The sequence below is a fragment of the Tursiops truncatus genome, chromosome 17, assembly GCF_011762595.2.
Source record: "Tursiops truncatus isolate mTurTru1 chromosome 17, mTurTru1.mat.Y, whole genome shotgun sequence".
NCBI lineage: Eukaryota > Metazoa > Chordata > Mammalia > Artiodactyla > Delphinidae > Tursiops > Tursiops truncatus.
In genome coordinates this window covers 76913141-76935768 of record NC_047050.1, presented here as the reverse complement: position 1 = coordinate 76935768, position 22628 = coordinate 76913141, and the positions used below count along the sequence as shown (strand labels likewise).

The window sequence follows — 22628 nt, the reverse complement described above, 5'->3', positions numbered from 1 at the left end:
CGGTGGACTTCGCAAAGGGAGGGGCTCAAGCACTGCCCTCCTTCATCAGAAACGTCCCGACTCGAGGCCTCCCGGCTGGGGGCGCCGGGCCCACCCTGCCCTGCTGCCACCCCTGCCCAGGACAAGAGGCCTCGCCTTTTCGGCCCAGAGATGCACCCATCTCCGAATCCGAGCCTACGGTCACCGCGCGCCCGCCGCTACCCGCGGAGACACAGAAACGCCGAGTCCCCCGGGCCGCCTAGAGCGTCCCGGAAGTGGCTGGGGGAAGGCGGAGCGGCGCGGACCGGCGGGGGGCGGGGCGCTTCCGGCCGGCAGTGGCGGCTCGGGGTCCGCACGTGAGTGGCGTTCAGGCTTCGCAGGTGAGTGGCGTTCAGGCTTGCGGGGGTGCCGGGCGGGGCCCGGGGCCGAGCTGCTGGTGCGGAGCCTCCCCCGGGCCCCTGAAATCGAGCTGGTCTCTCCGCAGCCTCCCTCCGAGCCTGGCCGGGGCTTCCCCCCGAGGAAGGACCAGCCCTCGAGGTCCCTTCGCCAGGAAGGAGCCGGCCTGAGACCTGGCTGCTTTCTTTTCTTTTTGGTTTTTGCTTTTCTGCCCCAAACGTGGCCTCCGGCGTTAGAAACTCTGTCAAAGCAAGCCTCTCCCCTAACCCGAGCCGTCCCCCTGCTTCGGGCTGCCCACGGCCCCGCACCTGCGCCCACGAAGGAGGGGTCTGCGTGGGTAACTAACTGCCCGCCTCCCGTCTCTGCAGGGTGCGCACCCCCATGTCCGCCCCTGACCCAGGACCCCTCCCCATACCCTCTTGCCCCTCAAGACTTAATCCAGCCCTTCCTCGGGCCGGAACACTTGTGTCCGGAGTATTTTTCTGATAGTCGCCCCGCTCCCCACACACGCCCTTGCACACTACTGGCTACTGCCGAGGAAACGTGGTTTCTCACATCCTCCTCCTAAATTCCTCAAGCTCTCCTCTAAGGAAGAGCGTCTCCCCGCCTACAGGAAGGGGTAGAATGCAGGTGGTGCCCCACTCTTCTCTCTCCTGCCCCAACTCTGCCCCTGTGGCCCAAGAGGGTATCAGTGGCAAGGCTTCAAACCGTTTTAATTTTTTGGCCGTGTTGTTTCCTTTTGGTTTAAGAAATTGTTTCAGAAGCAATATCTGAATTTCACTTTTAAAGGAAGTTTTTGTCTCTCCAGCGGGACCAGTGTTTCCATCTCCCTTGTATCAGGCTCAGACGTGAGGAAGCGTCCACAGTGAGCCCGTGTCTGGCGCTGAGCCTCCTCCCGGTGCCACGTCTGGCCCTTCCTCCTGCCTTTTGTGCTTGGAGTCAGTCCCTCGCAAGTGACCGGGGGTCCCCTATTTCCTCCTGGTTTTTATGGTGGTTTTATATTAAATGTTTCCTTAAGGATGGATTATGGCCTTTAGTTCCCTCTGCTCTCCACAGGGCCAAGCAGTGCACAATCACACTGTCCCCCAGTAAATATTGCGTTAGCTGAAAAGGTCGTTCGGGATTTTCCCTAGCATCTTATGGAAAAGCCTGAACAAACTTTATAGCCAACCCAATAGGATGAAAATAGGTCCCAGCAGGCTCGGCACCCGCACTTTGCAGACCAGGAGACTGACTCAGAAGGGTTAAAGGACGTACCTTGGGCTGGCTGCTGACATGCCTAGGATTTGTCTTTGGGACTCTTGCTACATCTGAATAAACTTCATTTCTGTTGAGCGGTGGTCTCAAGGGGCTACCATTTTATGTTGCACACGTGAGTAGTCCTGTGGCCTCACCCGTGGCGTGAAGTTGGACAGAGCCGAGTGTGAGGGTTTGGGAGGGAGGTGAGGTGGGAGTTGCTGCCTTTCCACGCTGGGACCTGGCGACGGATGCTGTCAGCTGCCTGTGGTGCTGCCTCGGTGACCGGGCGAGAGGGAAGCCAGGGGACACAGCTGGCCGGGAGGGAGAAGACAGGACTAGTGACAGACACGCCACACGGCCCGAGCAGACCAGCCAGGGCTGGTCAGTGTGGGGATAACAGCTCTTCACTCCTCAGGGGCTGGAAGAAGTTGGCATTTTACCAGGTGACACGTGACAGGGCTGTGATTCTCACAGGCTGCCTAGGTCAGCCAGGACCATCTGCTAAGTCCTACATGTCTGCTCCACGGAGCAGGGAGGGGTGGGGGGCGTTTGGGGAAGTCGTCATAAAGGGATGGACATGACCAGCTGGAAGGGACCGTAATGACCCAGATCTTTATGGGGATGAAAGGTAGGTGATGATGAAAGACAAGTTAGACCAGAGCTGTGGGCTTTATATAAGGCACTTTTCTTTATGTTCTCTTACTAGCTTTAACCAAAGACGTGTATGTCAACTTAAACACGAAGTTTACTCCTTACAAGGTTACATAACTGATGCAGGAAGACCACCCTGCTCCCAGCGGGGCCAAAAGACAGTTCTCGTATTTTTGTTTCCAGCATGAATTAGTAATTTATTCATAGAGTGTTCTTGATCAACGAGTATTCAGGAAGCCTGCTCTGACCTGGCCCTTTCCAGTGTCCTGTGTGTGTGTAAGGGAGGGAGGGTGCGTGTGAGTGTTGTTTGCATGCTCACGTGTGACTGTGCGTCCAGAGGCATCCTTGGCGTCTGAGCATGTCGCTGTGGGGACCAGTAGCTGAGAGACTGGCAGCCCCTCTGGGAGGAGCCCGAGGCCTACCAAGGCCTGGTTTTCTAGAAGCAGTTTGGGGCCTGCTGTCAGAGGGTTTGAGGGGACCTTGTTTCAGAAGAGGTTTGCAGGTTCCTCAGCCCCGGAAGTCTAGAGGAATCCCTGCCCCCTGCAGCACCTCCATCCCCTGCCTTGGCCGCCCTCAAAGGAACAAGGGCTTTGTGAAGGTGGATAGGTCAGGTGGGCCGAGAGCAGCTACAGCGGGAAGGTTGGTTCTGGAGGTGGGACGTGGCTCTGAGGTCGCCCAGCGCCTATGGCTTCCTTGCTTCGTCCAGTGGCATCGCCCTTGGCGTTTTCCCGGGAGGCCAGGTTGCTTCCAAGAGAGCCACTTTCAATTTGGAGCCGTAGCGAGCGACTCAGAGGTCACTGTGGAAGCTGAGAAGTGCCAGTGTGCCCAGCGCGCCAGGCAGCCCCCCTCCGCCGGGCAGGCCTCTTCCCTGTGCCACCTGCCGGCCAGCTCGCGTGTTCATCGCCTCCACGACACCGCCGCCTGCCGCTCCCCAGCACGTCGAAAGTAGCGGATGTGCCTACGGTGGTCGAGGCACGGGCTCCGTAACGTTTTTCTTTCTTCCCCCTTTTGCTTTCCAGCTGCTAAAGCACGATGTGCGTGAGAGAGGCACCCACGGCTCAGACGGTGAAATCTCGATTTGCCGGAAACCAGCTCCCGGGGCCCCTTTACCTTCCGGTCCGTGTTTGAGGGGAGAAGCTGCCACCGTCCCTGCAGAGAAGGCTGGAGGTTCCAACCGTGGAAGCCTCGGGCGGCTGACACTCGTCCCCCCTGCAGAGAGGGCCGGGAAGCTGCCCGAGCCGGGAAGGGGCCTTGGCTCGTGGCGGCCCGCATCAGCAGGACGCCAGTGGGCGAGGGAGGTGGGAGGGGAGGGAGGCTTGGAAAGGCCTCCAGTACTGGCTCAGGTGCGACCCCTGTCGGCCGGGACGAGCCCCCTCCTCATGGCCTCCAAGCCGGCTGCCGGGAGGACCCCGGGGGAGAAGCGCAAGAGGGTGGTGCTGACCCTGAAGGAGAAGATGGACATCTGCCGACGCCTGGAGAAGGGGGAGAGCAGGAAGGCGCTGATGCAGGAGTACAACGTGGGCATGTCCACCCTGTACGACATCAGGGCCCACAAGGCCCAGCTGCTCCGCTTCTTCGCCAGCTCCGACTCGGACAAGGCCCTGGCGCACCGGCGCACGCTGCACACGCCCAAGCTTGAGCGCCTGGACCGCGTGCTGTACGAGTGGTTCCTGGTGAAGCGCGCCGAGGGCGTGCCCGTCTCGGGCCCCACGCTCATTGAAAAGGCCAAGGACTTCTACGAGCAGATGCAGCTGACCGAGCCCTGCGTGTTTTCTGGCGGCTGGCTCTGGCGTTTTAAGGCCAGACACGGCATCAAGAAGCTGGACGCGTCCAGCGAGAAACAGGCGGCCGACCACCAGGCTGCAGAGCAGTTCTGTGGCTTCTTCCGGAGCTTAACCGCCGAGCACGGCCTGTCCCCCGAGCAGGTGTACAACGCCGATGAGACCGGCCTCTTCTGGCGCAGCTCGCCCAGTCCCAGCCCGGAGGGCGGGGCGGTGCCCGGCCCCAAGCAGAACAAGGACAGGCTGAGCGTGCTCATGTGCGCCAACGCCACGGGCTCCCACAGGATCAAACCCTTGGTGGTCGGGAAATGCGGCGGCCCCAAGGCGGTCCAGGGCATCCAGCACCTGCCTGTCGCGTACAAGGCCCAAGGTAACGCGTGGGTGGACAAGGAGATTTTTACTGACTGGTTCCATCACATCTTTGTGCCCGCGGTGAAGGAGCACTTCCGAGCCATGGCTCTGCCCGAAGACAGCAAGGCCATCCTCCTGCTGGACGGCTCCCGCGCCCACCCGCGGGAGGCCGACTTAGTTTCGGAGAACATTTTCACCATCTTCCTGCCCGCCAGCGTCACCTCCCTGATCCAGCCCATGGACCAGGGCATTCGCAGGGATTTCATGAGGAACTTCGTCACTCCTCGCGGCACGCTGCAGGCCTTCACCCCCCGATGCAGCGTGCACGATGCCGTGCTCGACGTGGCCTGCGCCTGGAACGCGGTGCCGGGCGCCGTCTTTAGCCGGGCCTGGAGGAAGCTGTGGCCCGAGGTCACGCTCGTCGAAGGCTCATCTTCAGAGGAGGAGCCCGAGCGCCTCAGGACGAAGCCTCCCGACCAGACCTTCGTGCACATCCCCGGGCTCGGGGGAGGCGCCCCGGCCCGCCTTGGGAGCGCGGCCACGGGGAGTCCCGAGCTGGCCGAGGCGGGGGTGGGTGACGAGGCGGCCTGGGAGCAGGCGGCTGCATCCTTCGACGCCGTGGTGCGCTTTGCGGAGGGGCAGCCCTGCTTCTCGGCCCAGGAGGTGGGCCAGCTGCGCGCGCTGCGCTCCGTGTTCGGCAGGCGGCAGCAGGCGCAGCGGTGCAGGGCCCTCAGGGCCGCAGTCAAGCTCGAGGCGCCCTGGGAGCACGCTGGGCCTCGCGGCGCCCCGCCTCGCTCCCCTCTGCCCGGCTCGTCCACAGCGGGTGAGGCCTGAGGCAGCGGGGCCCGACCTGCGGTCTCAGGGGTCACGTCCCTCAGGACGGCCCGCCCCGTCCGGGTTTTGCCGTGTGGCCTGTCGTGCCACATGGGTGCCAGTGGGTCTTCCTGAAGGGCCCACCCAGACCCAAAACGTACCGGAGCCTCCGGTGGCCGGAAGCCAGCCTCGTGTTTTCTGGCTGAGCCTTGCTGTGTCCGAGGGTGGAGATGTCTCTCTGTCCAGGTGGGGAAGAGCCGCCTTCAGCCGACCAGTGGCGGTACCCGCTGCCACTTGACTGGGCTGGTACTTCCTGTGGCCCACCGCTCCCCTTCTCCAGGACTCAGTCTGCTGGTCTGGGGGCCGGCCCTGAGTCGGGCAGTTCACTGAGGGCGGGACTCAATAGAATAAGAGTCGGTGTGGCCCTGCCTGTGGCTCTGCAGGCCACACGTCCCCCTTCAGTCGTGAGCTCACGTAGCAGCACGAGTTTCTCCATGCTGCCAGCACATCCCGCCTCTCAGGCTCAGACCCCAAGATGCAGCAGGCTGCGCGCCTACTTGATGTGGTAGAAGTGCTCCGTTAAAGCCAGCAGGAGCGGGCGGCTGGGCCCGTCACCCCAACGTGGGGCCACAGGGCACTGCCAGTGTGTCGAGCATCTTGGCTCCGAGTCCAACCTACAGGCCTCATCCCCCATAATTTCACCTTTACAGCCCCTGCATTAATAAACTTTGACCAGATGTTCAGAAATTAGCCTTAGGCGATATAACAAAAACAGTAAAGCTCGCCGCTGAGCTGTCTAGCAGGATTTGAACTCCTGTTTTCAGCTGTGGAAAGCTGGCTGTGCTGGTGGTCTCGCAAAGGCCGGTCGCGGGGTGGCGCGGCTGTGTTTCCTGTGTTGCAGCTGATTCCCACGTTCTGCCACGTCGCTCATCAGCACAGCCGTAGGACGGAGCCCCTTATCGGCCGCGGTCGCCCTCTTCGAATGTGCGTGAAATGGGTGAGCTTTTCTGTGCTCTTTTCACTGCTTCGCCTTCAGTTGCATCCCCTTCTTGGGTAGCTGAATCGGCACATAGTTTTCATTCCTGTGTTTGTTGCGTGCCGAGAGCCCCCCGTGGGAGCCGAGGAGAGCTGAGGGCTTGCTTTGCAGTCGGCTCTGGTGTTTCTACATCTTCCCCAGCAGTGCGGCGGCAGTCACGGCCGGCCTGGCGCTGCTCTAGTGCGGTGGCAGTCACGGCCGGCCCGGCGCTGCTCTGTGGACCGTGCGTTTCCTGCTTCAAACGCGGGTATGAAGATTGTGAAACAAGCACAGATCGTTTTCACAGTGTCGTTGCTGATTCTTTGGGCCAGATTGCCTCCTGCTGTGTTGTCACATCGGTTTCCTTCCCGTGTTTGGGGCGACATCTGTGCAGCATGTACTTCTGTGCCACTTTTGGACTCCTGTGTGTCCCCTGTGCGGTTGAATTGCAGCTGCTTGAGGTGTTGACAGGGTTAGATGTCAGGGGCGGCAGCGTGGAGATGGACAGACACGCGGAGAAGCTCCCTCCCCACTGTCAGCCCCTCGACCCCAGCCCAGTGGTTCTGGAGTAGCGGGACTGTGCTGGGGGGGGACGGCCCCCCGTAGGTGCTCTGTCCCCACCAGACTGTAGACCCCAGGCCAGACTCCTGTCCTGCCGTCACAACCTGCCCCCGTCCTGGCTGTGTTGTGGCCGATCAATGAGCACTCGTCACGGACCGGCTGAGGGAGTCTGTTCTCCTTCCAGGACCAGACACGCCCCCTGTGCTGCGTTGTTCTTCAGGGGCAGGACTCGGCCCTGCCTGCTTCCCTCTCCCCTAACGAGCCGGCACGCCCCCTCCTCATGGCCTCAGTGCTGGAGATCCTGGGCGGTGCGAGGTTTCTCGGGGTGCAGACTGAGGTGCAGCGTGAGGTGCACGTGCCCGGGGAGGACCGGAGCCCGGCGGCGCCCAGCTACCCATGGGTGCCCCCGCCTCTGCCCTGCCCCTGAGTGCCCACCCCTGGGGCTTTGCTCTTCACTCACCATCCAGTTTCTGAGAGCCTCAAGGGGTCAGAATGTTCTGGTCTCAGAATCTTTCCTAAACAGTCTTAGGGGGCCCCACTGGACTGGGTGCGAAATTGGAGCCGGGTGGGAAGGCCTCCTCATCTGCCCGTGCATCGGCCCCTCTGTCTCCTCTCCTGAAGCCCCCGGGGGCAGTGGGGTCTCCGTCCTGCTGGCAGAGCCTCTTCCAGGCCCCCTGCTCACCCTGCAGGGGCAGCGAGCTCAGGCACAGCGGGAGTGGTGCACACTCCTCCCACCCCAGGCAGGCAGCACCGGTGCCCTGGGATAAGCCCAGGAGTCGTCCCTGTCGGGACTCGGCGGGCCCCTTCCGGTCTGTTTGCCCACCTTGACCTTCCCCTTCTCGGTGGTCAAAACGACTTGGCAGACCCCGAGCTGGGAGGAAGCTGCCTGCGGCCGCACCGTGTCCTCAGCCTCTCCTTCCCTCTGCGCGAGGAATCGGGGCGTCCCCGGAGCTGGACGGGCAGCAGGTGCCACCCCTGCCTGTGGTGGATAAGGGACCGTTCCTGGGCACTGCCCGCAGTGCCGGGATCCAGGGAGAGGAGACCAGAGTCTGCTGGGAGGCCTGGGGCCCCCGACTCAGGACAGGCAGCCTCCGCCGGGGTTGCCCCTTGCCTGAGCCTGGCCGAGCAAAGGCTGGACTCGCAGGTTGTAGATGGAATTCAGGCATCTGCCAGGGGCTGGGTGGGTCGGTGGTCCTTCACAGTCTCTTTTGCTTTGGATCCGCTGCCTGCAGTGCCTGCTCCCCAGTGCTGGGGGGTCTGCAGGCGCCCCAGGTTAGACCCACGGTGTGGGAGGTCCTGGAGGTCCTCCAGTTGGGGAAGGCTGAGCCTGCGTAGGGGTCTGGGGTGAACTGCCCCGCCTCACCAGTGTTTCCTGCGGGCGGGGGGAGGCAGCTGAGGCCCTGCCCTGGGCGTGTCCACGTGGTAGCACTCACACCTCTGGTGAGCCAGGTGGTGGGGTAGGGGGGATTGGAGGGTGGGTGGGTGGAGGGCAGATGAATGAAGAAAGGAAGGCAGGCAGTTGCAGCCTCTGCTTGGACCTCTTTGGGCCAGGATTACCCAGGTCGGAAGGCAGAGCCCTTTGGAGGCAGCTCGGGGCCACCGTAGCCAGATGTTTCTGGAGGGATGGAGGTCGGCGGCAGGGACACACGCTGCTTCTGTTCCTGGGAGGCTGTGGCACAGGGGCAGCAGCATTTTGGGCAGACAGGACCTGCCTGGGCAGCCCCAGGAAGGAGGCATCCGCAGGCACCAGCGTCAGTGGGTTTTCTTGGTTCGTAAACGTGCTTCTGTTTCATCCACGTGTAGCGTTGCTCAGCGCCTGCTGCGTGCTGGGCATTGGGCTCAGCTTGAGGCCAGAGGGTGGTCAGACAAAGTCCCTGTCCTGCTTCCAGGGAACACAGGTCTCCCGAGAAGGGCTGCGGGGGCGGCCGCCCCGTCCGGCAGTTGCTTTCCCAGGTTGCAGCCGCCGTGTCCGTGAGGACGCGGGGCACGTTGCTGAGGGGAGCCCAGGTTGTGTGTGAGGGTGCTTCACCTGCGTGGCAGGCCCGGGAGGCCTGGATTGCTGCCCCTTCCACCTACCACTCAGCTCCGGAAGCAGGGCTGTCACTCACCCCCAGCCCCAGAACTGTGCGCAGAGGTTCTTCCCGGGGAGGAGCGGACCGTGGGACAGAGCTCCTGGCCCCTCTGCTAAGGAGCTGACTTGGTTTGCTGCAGAGTGTGGAGAAGTGCAAGCCTGAGGCTGCTCTCAGAAACCGGACGTCGTGGAGAAAGGCCAGTGGGAGGAGGTTGATGGATGTACTGGTGATGCAGGCTGAACTGTAGGCTGTCTGTGGGTCGGGGAGAAAGTCTCCAGCGCTGAGCTCAGCATCGATTCCTTCAAAGGAGCCAAATTTGACCGGATTGGTCTGAGAAGCAGCGTACACCCAGGGCGTTGTTAAAAACAACAGAGCAGCCGGCCAGCTGTGAGTGGAACTTAACAGCTGGCTGTGGGCAGGGGCCACACAGAGCTTTGGCAGAACCACTGCCATGGGGTGGGAGGTGGGCGGAGTGGGGGCCTGCTGGAGGCCGCACCCCTGAGAAGGAGCATGGGGGCTCCGTCAGGGGCTGCAGGGGAGGCACTGAGGTGACCCAGCCAGCCAAACATGAAGCAAGCAGATCACAAGTCCCAGTTTGGGGTGACCAGTACCCGGAGCTGGTAGATATATGTCCTAAAAGGATCCGTTTCCAACCAAACATTATGAACATGCAAAGAAACAGGAAAATACGGCCACATACCATATTGTTACCAAAAAGCAGGCAACGGACACTGCCTCAGGGAGTGAGATGTTGGATTTAACAGGAAAAGACTTCCAATTGGCCTTTACAAATGTGGTCAGAGAACAAAAGGAAACCATGATTAAAGAAGTAAAGGGGGAAAAAAGAAAGGAAGGTATCAAGTAGAGAGTATCTATAAAAAGATTATAAACAAAAAGTTACTTTAAAAAACCTGGAGGGACTTCCCTGACGGTCCAGTGGTTAGGACTCCACGCTTCCACTGCAGGGGGCACGGGTTCGATCCTTGGTCGGGGAGCTAAGATCCCACATGCCGCGGGGCGTGGTCAAAAAACAAACACACCCTGCTTCTGTGACCATCTTATTTTTATTTTTTTGCAGTACGCGGGCCTCTCACTGTTGTGGCCTCTACCGTTGCGGAGCACAGGCTCTGGACGCGCAGGCTCTGGACGCGCAGGCTCAGCGGCCATGGCTCACGGGCCCAGCCGCTCCGCGGCACATGGGATCTTCCTGGACCAGGGCACGAACCTGTGTCCCCTGCATCAGCAGGCAGACTCCCAACCACTGCGCCACCAGGGAAGCCCTTCTGTGACCATCTTAAAGGAAACTCAGCTATCTTAATTAAGAATAGACAGACGACACCTTAATACAAGTATTAAAAAAAAAACAAAAAAAAAACATTCCTCTTAAAAAAAAAAAAAAAAAACCATGGAAATTCCAGAGTTGAAAAGTACAACAGATGAAAAATTCACTGGAAGGGCTGTACAGTAGATGTGAACTAACAGAAGAATTAGCGATCTTGATAGCGCTCGAGATTGATAGATTATTCCATTCAAAGAACAGGATGGAAAGAACGAAGAAGATGGATGGTCTCAGAGCCACGTGGGACAGTCTCACCCACTGCCCAGAAAGGAAGACCGAGGCGGGAGTAGCAGCCTGGTCCTCCGTCGTGGTTGGAGGTCGTGCCGCTGGGACCTCAGCCCTCCCGAGCCACCGCTGCTGCCTGCCGCCTCTCCTACCCAACCGGGCCTACGGGGGGCACAGGCCTTCGCGGGTGGACGTGGGGCCTGTCCCTGTGACGGCCCCATTTCACGGAGGGGTCCTGAGGCCTGCCCCAGACCGCAGACTTCCTGCTGTGTGACGCCCGGTCAGTGTGGCCACCGCTGTGGACTTTGGGCAGGAGGGGATTCTTGGGCAGTGCCGGAAGGGTGGGCTGGATACCCCAGGCTCAGTGGGGGAATGGCCACATCCCTCTGACACGTGCGCAGGCACAAGAAGCCCATCGCTACCGCAAAAAAAAAAAAAAAAAAGGCAAGAAACAATCAGGCAAAAATAATTGGGCTTCCCTGGTGGCGCAGTGGTTGGGAGTCCGCCTGCCGATGCAGGGGACACGGGTTCGTGCCCCGGTCCGGGAGGATCCCACATGCCTCAGAGCGGCTGGGCCCGTGGGCCATGGCCGCTGGGCCGGCACGTCCGGAGCCTGGGCTCCGCAATGGGAGAGGCCACAGCAGTGAGAGGCCCGCGTACAGCAAAAAAAAAATAAATAAATAAAAGCCCATCACGCTGGCCAGGGCCCAGGAACTGGGCTCTGGAAGCGAGTCCTGCTTCTTGTCGTGAGCAGCCCCAGTGAGAAGAGGAGCCAGAGGCCCAGCGGGGTGGGGGCCCCAGCGTAGCTCCTGGGGTCTGGGTTTTACTGGCTGCCCCCAGCCCCTGGCAGAAGCCAGGCTGTGAGGTGTGGTTGTCACCCCTCTGACACAGCCTCTCCAGGGACGGTCTTCCAGCCTGGGGCCAAGGAGTGTGTGGATGTGGAAACTGCAGGGGGTTGTGGCACCCTCACAGACCCTTCCAGACCAGGGGCCTGGTCACACGCTGAGCCCTTTGTTCTGTCTTCAGGCTCTGCACAGTGCCCTCTGCTGGGCTCATGAGGGAGTGTAGGTGGCCCCAGCCTAGAGGCCTGAAGGAGCTGGAAGGTTCCTGATCAGCCAGGACTCAGGGATCTGCTGTGCTTGGCCTGGGTGAACCCTGACCCTGGTCCCACGCTGAGCCTGGCCCTGGTCCCACGCTGAGCCTGGCCCTGGTCGCACGCTGAGCCTGGCCCTGGTCCCACGCTGAGCCCTGGCCCTGGTCCTGGTCCCACGCTGAGCCCTGACCCTGGTCCCACTCTGAGCCCTGGTCCTGGTCACACGCTGAGCCCTGGCCCTGGTCCCACTCTGAGCCCTGACCCTGGTCCCACGCTGAGCCCTGACCCTGGTCCCACACTGAGCCCTGGCCCTGGTCCTGGTCCCACGCTGAGCCCTCAGCCTGGCCCCCATGTTCCCTTAGCTCATAAGGAGGGCAAAACCAGGGAGCCTGGAGCCCTGTGTAGGTTTCACTCCTCTCCTGGGGGAAGGCAAGAGCCTTTGCTGACCTCCTCCCTCCTCCCCCACATGTGACTCAGTGCTCTCTGTGGTCACAACACTCCCCCTCCTCCGCCTCCGCCCCAACTCCAGGTGCAGTGCGGTTCCAGGCCCTGGGTGACAGTGTCCCGGGGGTGGAGAGTGACTGTGAAGCTGACTCACTGCACGGCGGGGGAGGTGTGAGCGTCAGAGCTGGGCTCGCCCAAACGCAGACCCCAGCTGGTCCAGGCGGCTCCTGCGGGAGCATCAGGGCTGCGCCAGGCCCTGGTCATCGGGTGGGCAGGCGCACACAGGGCCCAGAGCCGAGACCCTTCCAGCCAGCCCCATTCGCAGAGACCATGGGGCTTGGGGGCCCAGCAGCCAGCTGCCCTGCCTCTGCCCCTCCCTCTCCAGGGACCTGGGCTCTGGCCCCTCCCAGTCACGAACTGGGGCCAGTGGCCTCTGGCTGCAGAAGTCAGGCTGTAGGCTTTGCGGTGGGGAGGGCCCCAGAGAGCCCGCCGGGGGCATCCTGCAGGGGCGGGGAACCTCCTTCTCTGTCCAGCCTGGCCCTGTGCTCACTCAGACACAGGTCCCACCTCCACAGGCCCGCAGACAGACACTGGTGGAGCCCAGGGGCTGGGAGTCACAGGCTGAGAGAGCTTCCCAGGGGGACAGTGGGAGGCCAGAAGAGGCCTGTGAGAGCAAAAGACCAGTGTCCTGGAGGGGGTGGGACCTTCCTGTTGGGGGCCCCTCTGCCAGGCTGTGGTGTCCCAACTGCAGTGGGGAACCTCTGAAGGTGGGGATTGGGGGACAGAGGTGTGAAGAGTGAGGGGCTGGGGAGCGGGTGATGGGCAGGCCCTGCGCCCTTGTTCCCCAAGGCTTCGGTGTGAGCTCAGGCCTCCAGACACCGAGACACTGGCCACCACGAGAGTGGGCGGGGCCTCACTGCAGTGGAGAAGATGGACACCGGCTTTTATGTCTGGACCTGGCATGAGCGGGGGCCTGTGCCCGGCCTTCCCGCATCCCTGCAGTTCCCCAACAAGGCCTGGAGGTGGCCCTGCTCCCCACTTCCAGATCAGGACCCCACGGAGCAAGGGTGAGGTGGCCCTGGGTCCAGGTCCCGACCCTGTATCCTCCAGGCTCGCTCTCCATCTCTCCGCCACAAGCAGCGTACCCGCAGCCTGGCCAACAGCTATGGGAGGCTGAGGCCCCACTGGCAGCAGACGGAGAAACGGAACAGGAGGGCGAGAGAGGGTGGGGGGTAGGGGGCAGCCGGAAGAGGGGTCTAAGGAGGGATCTGTTAGCTTAGGAAGCAGCTTGGGCCCCAGGATGCTCCTCTGAGAAGGGGGCTCAGCTGCGGTTTCCAGCGAGTGGGCATCTGTTCCCTCATTTTATTAATAACGCAGAACAGTGATGTCACTGGGCTCTCCGTGAGCCAGCCACTCCACTGACCGATTCTTCCTAATTGCGAAAAAGGAGTCTAGGTGTCCTCGGGAGGCTCTTCAGCGGATTCCACGAGGCCTTGAGTTGCCGCCGTCCACTAGACGCGGGCGTCTGGGCTGCCCCGCCATCCTAGAAGGGGGGCCCAGCCAGCAGGCGCGGTGACCTCGGCATTGAGGCTCAGGCCTGGTGGTCCTGGGCCTCCAGAGAGATACTGCTGGGCACCAGGCTGGCAAAGCAGCCTGGGCCGGGGGTGGGCAGCTGCTGCTACACCCCAGCTGGAGACCTGGATGAGACCATGGGGCGGCAGCTAAGGGTGAGAGCTTGCGGCGCCGGCTGGCCCGGTTCAGTGCCCGTCTCCTTGCCTCCCGCGGCCCTGCTGTCGCCTCCACCCCAAGCAGCACTGGTCCTCGTTCAGTGGTTTGTCACTGAGAGGACTGAAGGTCGGACGTCAGAACACAAAATGGGTATTTCCGCAAACGCTTCGAAGTTCACCACCCACCTCAGCTCTGGTTCTCACAGGAAGGGACTTTCTTCTTTAGTGACAGAAAGGTCCTCCCAGCTTGTTTGCAAGAACGGGGGCTGGAAGCCACACTCTGTTGAGGACAAGCACAGTGCTCCCCGCGCCCTGCCCCGGGTCCGTGCGCGGCCCACGCTGCAGTTGCATCTGATCCGTCCAACAAAGCGGAATCTTCCAGACACTTGACGACAGGGCCTCATCCGACCACTGGGTCACAGCTGTCATCCCATGATTCAGACACCTCTTGGAGACCCTTCTGGGGGGCTGGAGATGGGGCCACCTGGACAGACAGCCGCCCACTGCCCCCAGAGGGCAAAGTTGTCCTTATAGGAAGCAACGGTCTGGAGTTGGATGGTGAACTCCTTTTCTCCAATTAGGAAGGTGGGTTCAAGTGCGTGGCCACAAGAGCACGACTGGAACTTGAGCCCAGATCTGCCTCCCTCAAGGCCCTCACTCTTCATCAGTGAAGTGCACCGCCAGCCAGAGGGCAGGCGGGTCAGGGTGGTCGTGTGGATGGTGAAGGTGGTGATAGTGATGTCGATGGCTGTGCTGGGAATGACGGTGGGGTGCGGTGGTTACGGAGGGTGGAGAGGAGATGGTGGGACACGGTGACAGTGGTGATGGTTGTATGTACTGTGCGCAGTGGAGGTGGTGGCTTTGACGGTGGTGACAGGAGTGATGGGGGGTGGAGAGGACGGTGGGGCTGGGGACGGTTGATGGTGGAGGTCACGGTTATGATGGGGGGTGTGGTAGAGGTGACAGTAATAGTGGATGAGGACGAGGATGCTGGCGATGGGGGTGCTATGGTCTGGATGTTCGTTTAACTGCTGAAATCCTAACCCCTAAGGTGATGGTACTTGGAGGTGGGGCTTTGAGAGGTGGTCAGGTTATGAGGGTGGAGCCTTGCTTTGGGTTAATGCCCTTAAAAAAGAGACCCCAGAGAGCCCCCTCGCCCCTTCCGTCACCTGAGGACACAGTGAGGTCTGCAGTCCACAACCAAGAAGAGGGCTTTCACCAGAACCCTACCACCCTGGCACCCTGACCTTGGATTTCCAGCCTCCAGGACGGTGCGAAGTCAGTTTCTGTTGTTCGCGAGCCCCCCCGGCGGTGGTATTCTGTTCGGAGCAGCCCGGGTGGAGGCAGGCGGGGATGAAGGTGGCATGGTGGCAAGGGTGCCGGTGCTGAAAGCGGGGCAATGAGGAGCTCGTGTGATGGTGGTCGTGGTGGTTTTAACAGTGGTGGTGATGTTGGGGATGGTGGGTGCTGTGGATTGGATTGTGTCCCCCTGCCCAGAGTCATGTGACGAAGCCCTAACCCCCGCAGGACAGTGTTTGGAGATAGGGCGTTGAGGAGGTGATTATGGTGAGAGGAGGTCATGAGAGTGGGGCCCTAATCTGATAGGACTAATGCCTGTATCCGAAGAGGGTGATCACTCTCAGTTTCTCTCTTTCTCGCAAGCCAAGAAAAGGCCCTGTGAGAACACTTCGAGAACACAGCCATCTACTAGCCAAGAGAGCTCTCTCCAGAAACCTAATGGGCTGCCACCCGTATATTGGACCTCCCAGCCTCCAGAACTGTGAGAAATAAATGTCTGTTGTTTAAGCCACCCAGTCTGTGGTATTTTGTTGCAGGGTTCTGAGCTGACTGAGACAGTGGGGATGGTGAGGGTGATGGTGGTGATGGAGGTGGTGATGATGATGGTGATAATGTGGTGGTGATGGTGGAAATGATGATGACTGGTGATGATGAGGGTCATGGTGGTGATGATGGTGGTGATGGTGATGATGGTGGTGATGACAGTGGTGATGATGGTGGTGATGGTGGTGATGATGAGGGTGATGATGGTGATGATGATGATGGTGGTGATGACGGTGGTGATGGTGGAAATGATGACAGTGGTGATGATGAGGGTCATGGTGGTGATGATGGTGGTGGTGATGGTGGTGATGGTGATGATGGTGGTGATGATGATGACAGTGGTGATGAGGGTGGTGATGATGATGGTGATGATGAGGGTGATGATGTTGGTCATGGTGGTGATGACGGTGGTGATGATGATGACAGTGGTGATGGTGGTGATGACGGTGATGACAGTGGTGATGATGAGGGTGATGATGGTGGTGATGATGATGGTGATGATGAGGGTGATGATGTTGGTCATGGTGGTGATGACAGTGGTGATGATGGTGGTGATGACGGTGATGACAGTGGTGATGATGATGATGGTGGTGATGACGGTGTGACAGTGGGCATGATGATGGTGATGGTGATGATGATGGTGATGACGGTGGTGATGATGGTGGTGATGATGGTGGTGGAGGGGGTGGCGGTGGCCATGGAGGAAGTGGTGTGACAACGATTACACAACTTGCAAGTGGGACACTCAGAATTCAGAGCGTGGACTGTGGGCCATGGGTGTCACTTGAGTGCCTCTTGCTGAGGGTGGCGTGGGGGAACACAGGTGGCACGTGAGCCTGCAGGCCTGCCTGGGACGGCCCTCCAGGATACCACCTCCCGCCTCCCCAGGCTCACTCTCATCTTGCCAGGGGAGACACCTAGATCCTGTGGGCTCCTGACGTGGCATTTTATGTTTATTTAGAAAAATGCGGCGCCTGCCCAGTTCGGCGAATGTGGCTTCCTCGTGCGGTGCTTAGGCTGTAAATGGAGGGCCCATTTCCACTTGGCTGCCCCCGGCAGGGGCTGGGGTAGCAGGAGATGGACGGCTCCCCAAGCTGCCCCTGCCCATGGAAGCGGGTGGTAGGCGGTAAGTTGCTGGGTGACGGGCCGGCTCGGATAGGTCCTGGGGCCGAGCTGGGCTGGGAGGAGGGCCTGGGAGGGAGGGCAGCGTGTGGGAGTCCTGACTCTGCAGGGGAGGGGAGAGGCCAGTGTCTAGGGGTGTCTCAACTCCTCCCCGAGGCTCCCCAGTCTCTGCCCCAACCTGGTGTGAGGGAGCCAAGCCCCCAAGCCCCACCTGTTGGGGGTACACAGGGCCCTGGGGACAGCCTGGTTCTGGGATGGGCGGTGCCGTCAGGGCGGAGAGCGCGGAGCAGCCCCCAGTCGGTCTCAGTGTCCCCCACCCTCTCCAGGAGGAGGGGTGTTTGGGGCCGTTACCGGAGTGGACCTGCGGGCCTGCGGACGCCTGCTGGGGGCTGGGCCGGGGGTCTGTGGAAAGGCCCCCGTTTCTCAGCGCAGGGCCCTGAAACCTCACCCTGACGTCCGGGCTGGGGCTCAGACCTCTGCCCCCAGAGGCCGCATCCGGGCCTCCCCGCCAGCTCTCCTCTCTGCCCTGTGGTTTGCCCTGCAGCCCTAGAGGCAGTGCACACCGGAGGGCCTGGCCTCCTTCTGGGTGGACAAGGACAGGGCCGACAAAGACCACCGTCTGCAGGAGGGCTGAGGGGCCGGGCCAGTGGGCACCAGGCCTGGATTCAGAGACCGGACAGAGGGAGAGAACGAGGGAGGGGTGGTGGGAGAGCACCAGGCTGGGACCCAGGCAGGAGGGGAGCAGAGGGCAGGGGCGGCCGTGGGTCTGGGCGAGTGGGCCGTGGCGGGGAGGGCCCTGGAGCCCACCCCTGCCTCCGCCCGAAACCTGAGGGGTCCCAGAGGCTCCTCACCTCCAGCTGAGGGCCAAGGGCGGCACCTCCAGGGAGGACACCTGTCCATAGGGCAGTCATGGGCCGGCGCCAGCACGGGGCGGGGCGAGCCTGCTTCCAGAGCTGGTGGGCAGCGCCGACCCCCAGGACGGCTGGCTCTACCCTTCCTCGCTCTGAGGCCCAACCCGGCCTGAGCCTGCGGCCCCCCAGCCCTGCTGCCGGGCCTTCTCTTAGGGGCCCGTCCCCTGACGTGATGCCCCGCCCCCGCCCCCGCCCGGGGGCCTGACGCCCAGTCTGCGTGGCCAGGGAGGAGTGAGGGTGTGTTTAGAAGAATCCATGAAGTGGGGTGCGGGCGGGGACACCCATGGCAGTCTGGGCTGTGCACCCAGCTCCTCGGCCATCTCAGGCGATTCCTGACTCTTGGGACGTCACAGTCTTAACAGCCGGCTGGAGCTCAGCCAGGGGAGGGAGGCGGGGACAGGAGGAGGCGGGCGCTGTGCTGTGCCGGGATGGGGGAAGGAGCCTAGTGGTCTGTGCGGGCCTCCGGGGTCTGCACTGGCTTGTGGGGATCAGACAGGCACCCCCAAACCAGGAAGAGGCACAGTGCCAGCACGTGGTAGGGCAGGCGAATGTCCGAGACGTCATCACCCTCCCTGGGCTCCCCCAGCCACCCGGCATGGCGGCCCCCCCACCCTAGGGAGCGCTTCCAGAGGTTGCTGCCACCCCCTGGTCAGGCAGCTGCCTGGACACGGATCTTAGGACCAAGGATGCAGAAGAGGGGACATGGGTTGGGAACAAGGCATGCGGGTCAGGGGTCCTGCTGACCCGCCCCCCACCCTGAACCTCCGAGGGGCAACCCTCCCCCATCAGCTGAAGAAACTGAGGCTCAGAGGGTGTCCGGAGTAGCCCGACCCTGGACTTTGACAGTGGCCGATGGCAGCGGACAGTCAGACAGGATCGGCCTCAGGGCCAGGAGTCTCGGTCATTTGCTCACCAGCTGGTTCCCCAAGCACATTTCCCACCCTCTCTGCACCTCAACTTCCTCATCTGTAAAGTGGCTGACAAAGATGGTTTGCCCAGCCTGTTCCAAGGCACAGGGAAACGCTCGGCACACAGTGGGGCCCCTTCTCCCGCACGCCTTCTGTGTCGATCCTCTTTCCAGAGAGACCCCAGAACCAAGAAGGTGACCCTGGCAGGTGGGACCGGCTGCATACCTGGCGGGGTCCGTGGCAGAAGAGAAGCACAGGCCCTTCGTTCAGTTAGTAAGAACTACGCGGCAGCAACGGCAGAGCACAGAGCCGGAGGGAGCGGACAGTGCCCCAGGGACAGATGCCCATCGAGGCACCCTGTGGGGCAGCCCAGGGATATGTCGAGCTGAGACCTGGGGCCAGGAGGCTGAGGCCCGGCAGACCCTGGGCCCCTGAGGGCCAAAGATCATCGTGGCCCATGCCTGGCATCTGAGAGGCCGACAGCAGACAGGGAGGTGCCCACCTTCGGGGGGGGCGGGGGGAGTGGGGGAAGATGCCAGCCTGGGGTCGCCCAGGAGCCTGCAGCTGGGCAGGGCACCCGGGTCGGCGGCTGTGGGATCAGGAGCCCAGGAGGGAGCCCTCAGCTGGACCAGGTGGCCTGTGGACGAGACGGCCAGGTGGGGCAGGCAGCTCGAAGGGCTGGGGGCTCAGGCCCCAGCCCCCAGGGCGGGGAGGGAGAGGCAGCAGAGGGCATGGAGGAGGGACCACGGGCCAGGGAGGAGCTGGGACAGAGCGTCTTCGCTGCCGCAGCCTGCTGCCTGCACCTGCGTGGGGAAGCTCCTCGCGCCGTCACACGAGCTATTCTCAGCCTCGCTCCTTTTATGGCTCCGGAAGTGAGCGGTGGAGGCTGGCGCACTGTGCTCGCTCTGAGATGGAAATGGAAACACAGAGAACAGAAGGACAGCAGCCACCACCCCCTCCCTGGCACGGGCATCCTCAACACCCAGCTGCGGGGGCGTCCAGCCGAGCCAGCTGGCAGAGAACCACTCATCCTGGCTGAGGGGCCAGCAACCCTTGGGGTTCCTGCTGCACGACCTGGGCCCGCCTGGGCGTCCAGGGAGGCGGTGGCGGCTGCATGCAGCCTGGCTGGAGCCCAGTGGGGTGGAGAGGAGGGGGCGGCCGCCCAGCTCCAGCCCCCCAGGCGAGCTGCCGAGCCCTCACGCGGCCGGGCCACCGGCGGACACTGGGGTCGTGGCTCTCCCCTCATCCCTGACCCTTTAAAGAGCCCTCAAGCCAGCCCATCGGCCTCCCCTGCACCCGCGTCGCCCCGCTCACCCTCAGGCTGTCCCTGCCTGGCAGGGCCCCTCTGGGCTGCTGGCACACTTGGCGTATGGGGCACCTCTGGCCGGACGGAGACTCTTCAGGGTAGGAAGCAGGGGTCTGTCTACTCCATGTGCCCAGAGCAAGCTCAGGACCTGGCAGTCAGCGAGCAGGAGATCAGGAGGAACCCGAGCACACACACTCTGACACACTCTGACACACACACACGCGCTCTCAAACTCTCACACTCACAACACACTCATAAACTGGCACACGCAGGAAGACGCCGTGCTCAGGGGCTCCAAGGGGGGCACGTAAGAGGGAGGACAAGGCTCACAGAAGACGGGGTTAACACCACATTGGGAGGCTGGGAAACCTTCCTGGAGGTGGTGACCCTGGCTCAGAGGTAGATCCCACGTAAGCCGTGCTGAGCTTCTATGCTTAGGTTTCAAAACTGGGCAGGCCTTTGTGAGCTAAACAAGGGGCGGTGGGCAGCAGGCTGGCCGGGGCATTCCTGTGGCGGGAATGGTGCACTCAGAGGCCCGCCCTTCCCTCCTCACCACCCACCACCGCCATCCACCCCCGTTGTGTGATGAGGATGGCGGGAACAGAGGGGTTAAGTGATTTGCAGGAGGTGACACAGCAAATGCCTTGGGGAGAAGTGGGGGCGGTGGGGGGAAGGGCAGGTGCCTGACTCCCGTCCCGGCTCTGTGGACATGCAGACCTGGCAGGGCCCCTGCCGAGGGGACGTTTAGCTCCAGATGCCGTGTGGGCGACCGCCCGAGAGCGGCACGCACCGAGGTGTCCTCGGCCTGTGTCCTGTGTCCTGTGTCCCGTGTCCCCTGTCCTGCGTCCTGTGTCCTGTGTCCTGTGTCCCCTGTCCCGTGTTCCTGCCTCTCACACCTGCCTCCTGGCTCCACCCCGAGCCCCCGCCGGCAGAGCCACATGGCCTCCTCCCCTCGTCTCACCTCGCTGATGCCCCAGCAGGCACCCTGGAAGCTGCAGCTGCTCCTTGAAAAGCCTGAGCCTCTGAGCAGAGGCACGGCCTGCTGGTGCCCGCAGTGCCAAGGGTGGTGGCCCAGCAGGCAGCACGCCGAGGGCCACACGCAGCCCAGCGTCCTCCAGGGACTGTGTGGGGTCACGGTGATGGCCCTATTGCATGGGGCGACCTGCACTTCCCTGCTACCTCACCTTGCTCTGCGCCTGCCAAGTCGGGTTCCGGAACTGCTGTCTGATTGGCTGATTCACCTCACAGCTGAGCAGGGCAGAGCGGTGGCTGTACCCACTCTACGGGCCAGAAAACTGAGGCCAGGGAGGGGTGGGGCAGAGGGGACTCACCCGCAGTCACGCAGGAGGTGAACCGTGCTCACGACGCCTCCGGGAGCTGGCGGGCCCATCCCCACATCCTCGCACCAGCCTTTCCTGGCTTTGGCTTCCCGGCTGAGGGGCTCAGACCAGCCCCAGACCCTCTCGGGGCCTTGGTTTCCCTTCTACCATGGCTGGGGGTGGTGAGGAATGAAGGTCCTTTGAGGATGGGCTTCCCACACCTGTGCCTATGGCCCCGCGGCTCGGCCCCCTGGCCTGGAGGATGCAAGGAGCAGCTGGGTCGGGCACCGCCGTGCCAGGATCATCGGAAAAATACAAAACTTTCCTTGAAGACCGGACCAGGAGGCGCTAAGGCAGGAGGGAGGAGGGAAGACAGTCTGGAGTGTGGAGGCCCGGAATGAACAGGCTGCCTGTTCCGGGGACAGGACGCAGCACGCACCCTGCCAAACCGGGAGAGAGGAGGAAGTCCGGGAGGAGGGGCAAGGATGGGAAAAACTGTCCCTGCAGCCTCCCCGTGGCCCAGCGCCTGCTGCTTCCCATGGCCCCGAGGCGGGCCCTGCCCCCTCCCTGGGCAGCTCCCGTCTCAGGTCAGCGAGTGCCCTGCCCTGCCCTGCCGGGTCTCCCGAGACCCCTCCCCGCTCTGCCCTGGCCTCCCGGGGTCTCTCAGGGCCTGCTCTGCTGCAGCAGACCTCTTGGGCAGGTGTGGCAGAGGGACCCCAGCTGTGTCACCTGCCGGCTCAGGGCTTGGGGAGGGCCCCCACCTCGCAGAACCTCTGTGAGATGAGGGAGAACATCTCCCGAGACAGGAGCCCGCCAGCCCTGGCGTCTCTCCCTCTCGCTGCCCCTCCATTTCCCACCTGGACGCTCTCTTTCCCGATCTCAGCTCTAAACCCTGTGTCCGAGCCCTCGGCCGTCCCTGTCTCTCCCTCCCCGCGGTCTGGCCCCGCTGCAGGTGGTCTCAGAGGAGGGTGGTGGCTGGACGCTGGCCATGGCGGGGAAGGCCCACAGGGGGCCTGGCATCCTCCCAGCTGCCTAGGCTCAGACCCCTTCTGCCAGTTGCTCCCCCAGCACCTCTGCTCGCCCCTCATCACCGGGGCCTGCACAGATGTCCCTGGCCCCAGTGCTGCCTCGGGGGGCAGAGCAAGGAAGTAGCACTGCAGCCCCTCCCGAGGGGCCACAGGGAGGGGGTCCTGACCACGTCCCACCTCCCAGATCCCAGAGGTGACACTCTGACGGGAGGCTGTCGGCAGGACGAGGTGGGGGAAGTCCTCGGGCGGGGAGCGGGTGAGGCAAGAGGGCCAGCACTCGGCCTCGCTGGACGCCAGGCCCTGGCACTGTCACCCCATTTTACAGGTGGAAAGTTGAGGCTCAGGTGGGCAACGGCCAAATGCTTCCCAACCAGAAAGGGAGGGAGAAGGGCCCATAACTTTGTCCGTTCCACGGCTCATCCCAAATGTGTGCTCTGTTCCAGGCTCCGGCGACTCAGCTGTGAGGTGCGGACACGGGCCCTGGTGCCAGAGTCGCAGCCAGCGAG

The 22628-nt window shown here is 62.4% G+C and overlaps 2 protein-coding genes across 6 annotated transcripts; one reads left to right on the top strand and one right to left on the bottom strand.

The window, feature by feature from the left end:
* Nucleotides 1-257: 257 nt before the first annotated feature.
* JRK (Jrk helix-turn-helix protein) lies at nt 258-15496 on the top strand. 3 transcript variants are annotated; one of them, XR_004522718.2, is made up of 3 exons: nt 258-359; nt 3285-6207; nt 15349-15496. XR_004522718.2 is itself a non-coding variant. In XM_033842704.2 (2 exons), the coding sequence occupies exon 2, from the start codon at nt 3645-3647 to the stop codon at nt 5229-5231; it is 1587 nt and encodes a 528-aa protein (XP_033698595.1). In that variant the 5' UTR covers nt 281-359; nt 3285-3644; the 3' UTR covers nt 5232-15496. The 3 variants fall into 3 exon arrangements, 1 of the variants encoding a protein (XP_033698595.1); XR_012327448.1 differs by having other exon boundaries at nt 3285-14271; XM_033842704.2 differs by having other exon boundaries at nt 281-359; nt 3285-15496.
* LOC141276959 (uncharacterized) lies at nt 15326-22011 on the bottom strand. 3 transcript variants are annotated; one of them, XM_073794866.1, is made up of 3 exons: nt 21107-22011; nt 17502-19923; nt 15326-16753 (listed from the first exon to the last, which is right to left on the bottom strand). In XM_073794866.1, exon 3 carries the CDS (start codon nt 16049-16051, stop codon nt 15326-15328), a length of 726 nt encoding a protein of 241 aa, XP_073650967.1. In that variant the 5' UTR covers nt 16052-16753; nt 17502-19923; nt 21107-22011. The 3 variants fall into 3 exon arrangements, with proteins under 3 accessions (XP_073650967.1, XP_073650968.1, XP_073650966.1); XM_073794867.1 differs by having other exon boundaries at nt 18695-19923; XM_073794865.1 differs by having other exon boundaries at nt 15326-19374; nt 19784-19923.
* Between the last annotated feature and the right edge of the window lie 617 nt (nt 22012-22628).

Coding starts and splice junctions, on each gene's coding strand:
- LOC141276959 (XM_073794866.1), bottom strand. CDS start 16,051: ATGACCAACATCATCACCCTCATCATCACCATCATCATCACCACCATC.
- JRK (XM_033842704.2), top strand. CDS start 3,645: ATGGCCTCCAAGCCGGCTGCCGGGAGGACCCCGGGGGAGAAGCGCAAG.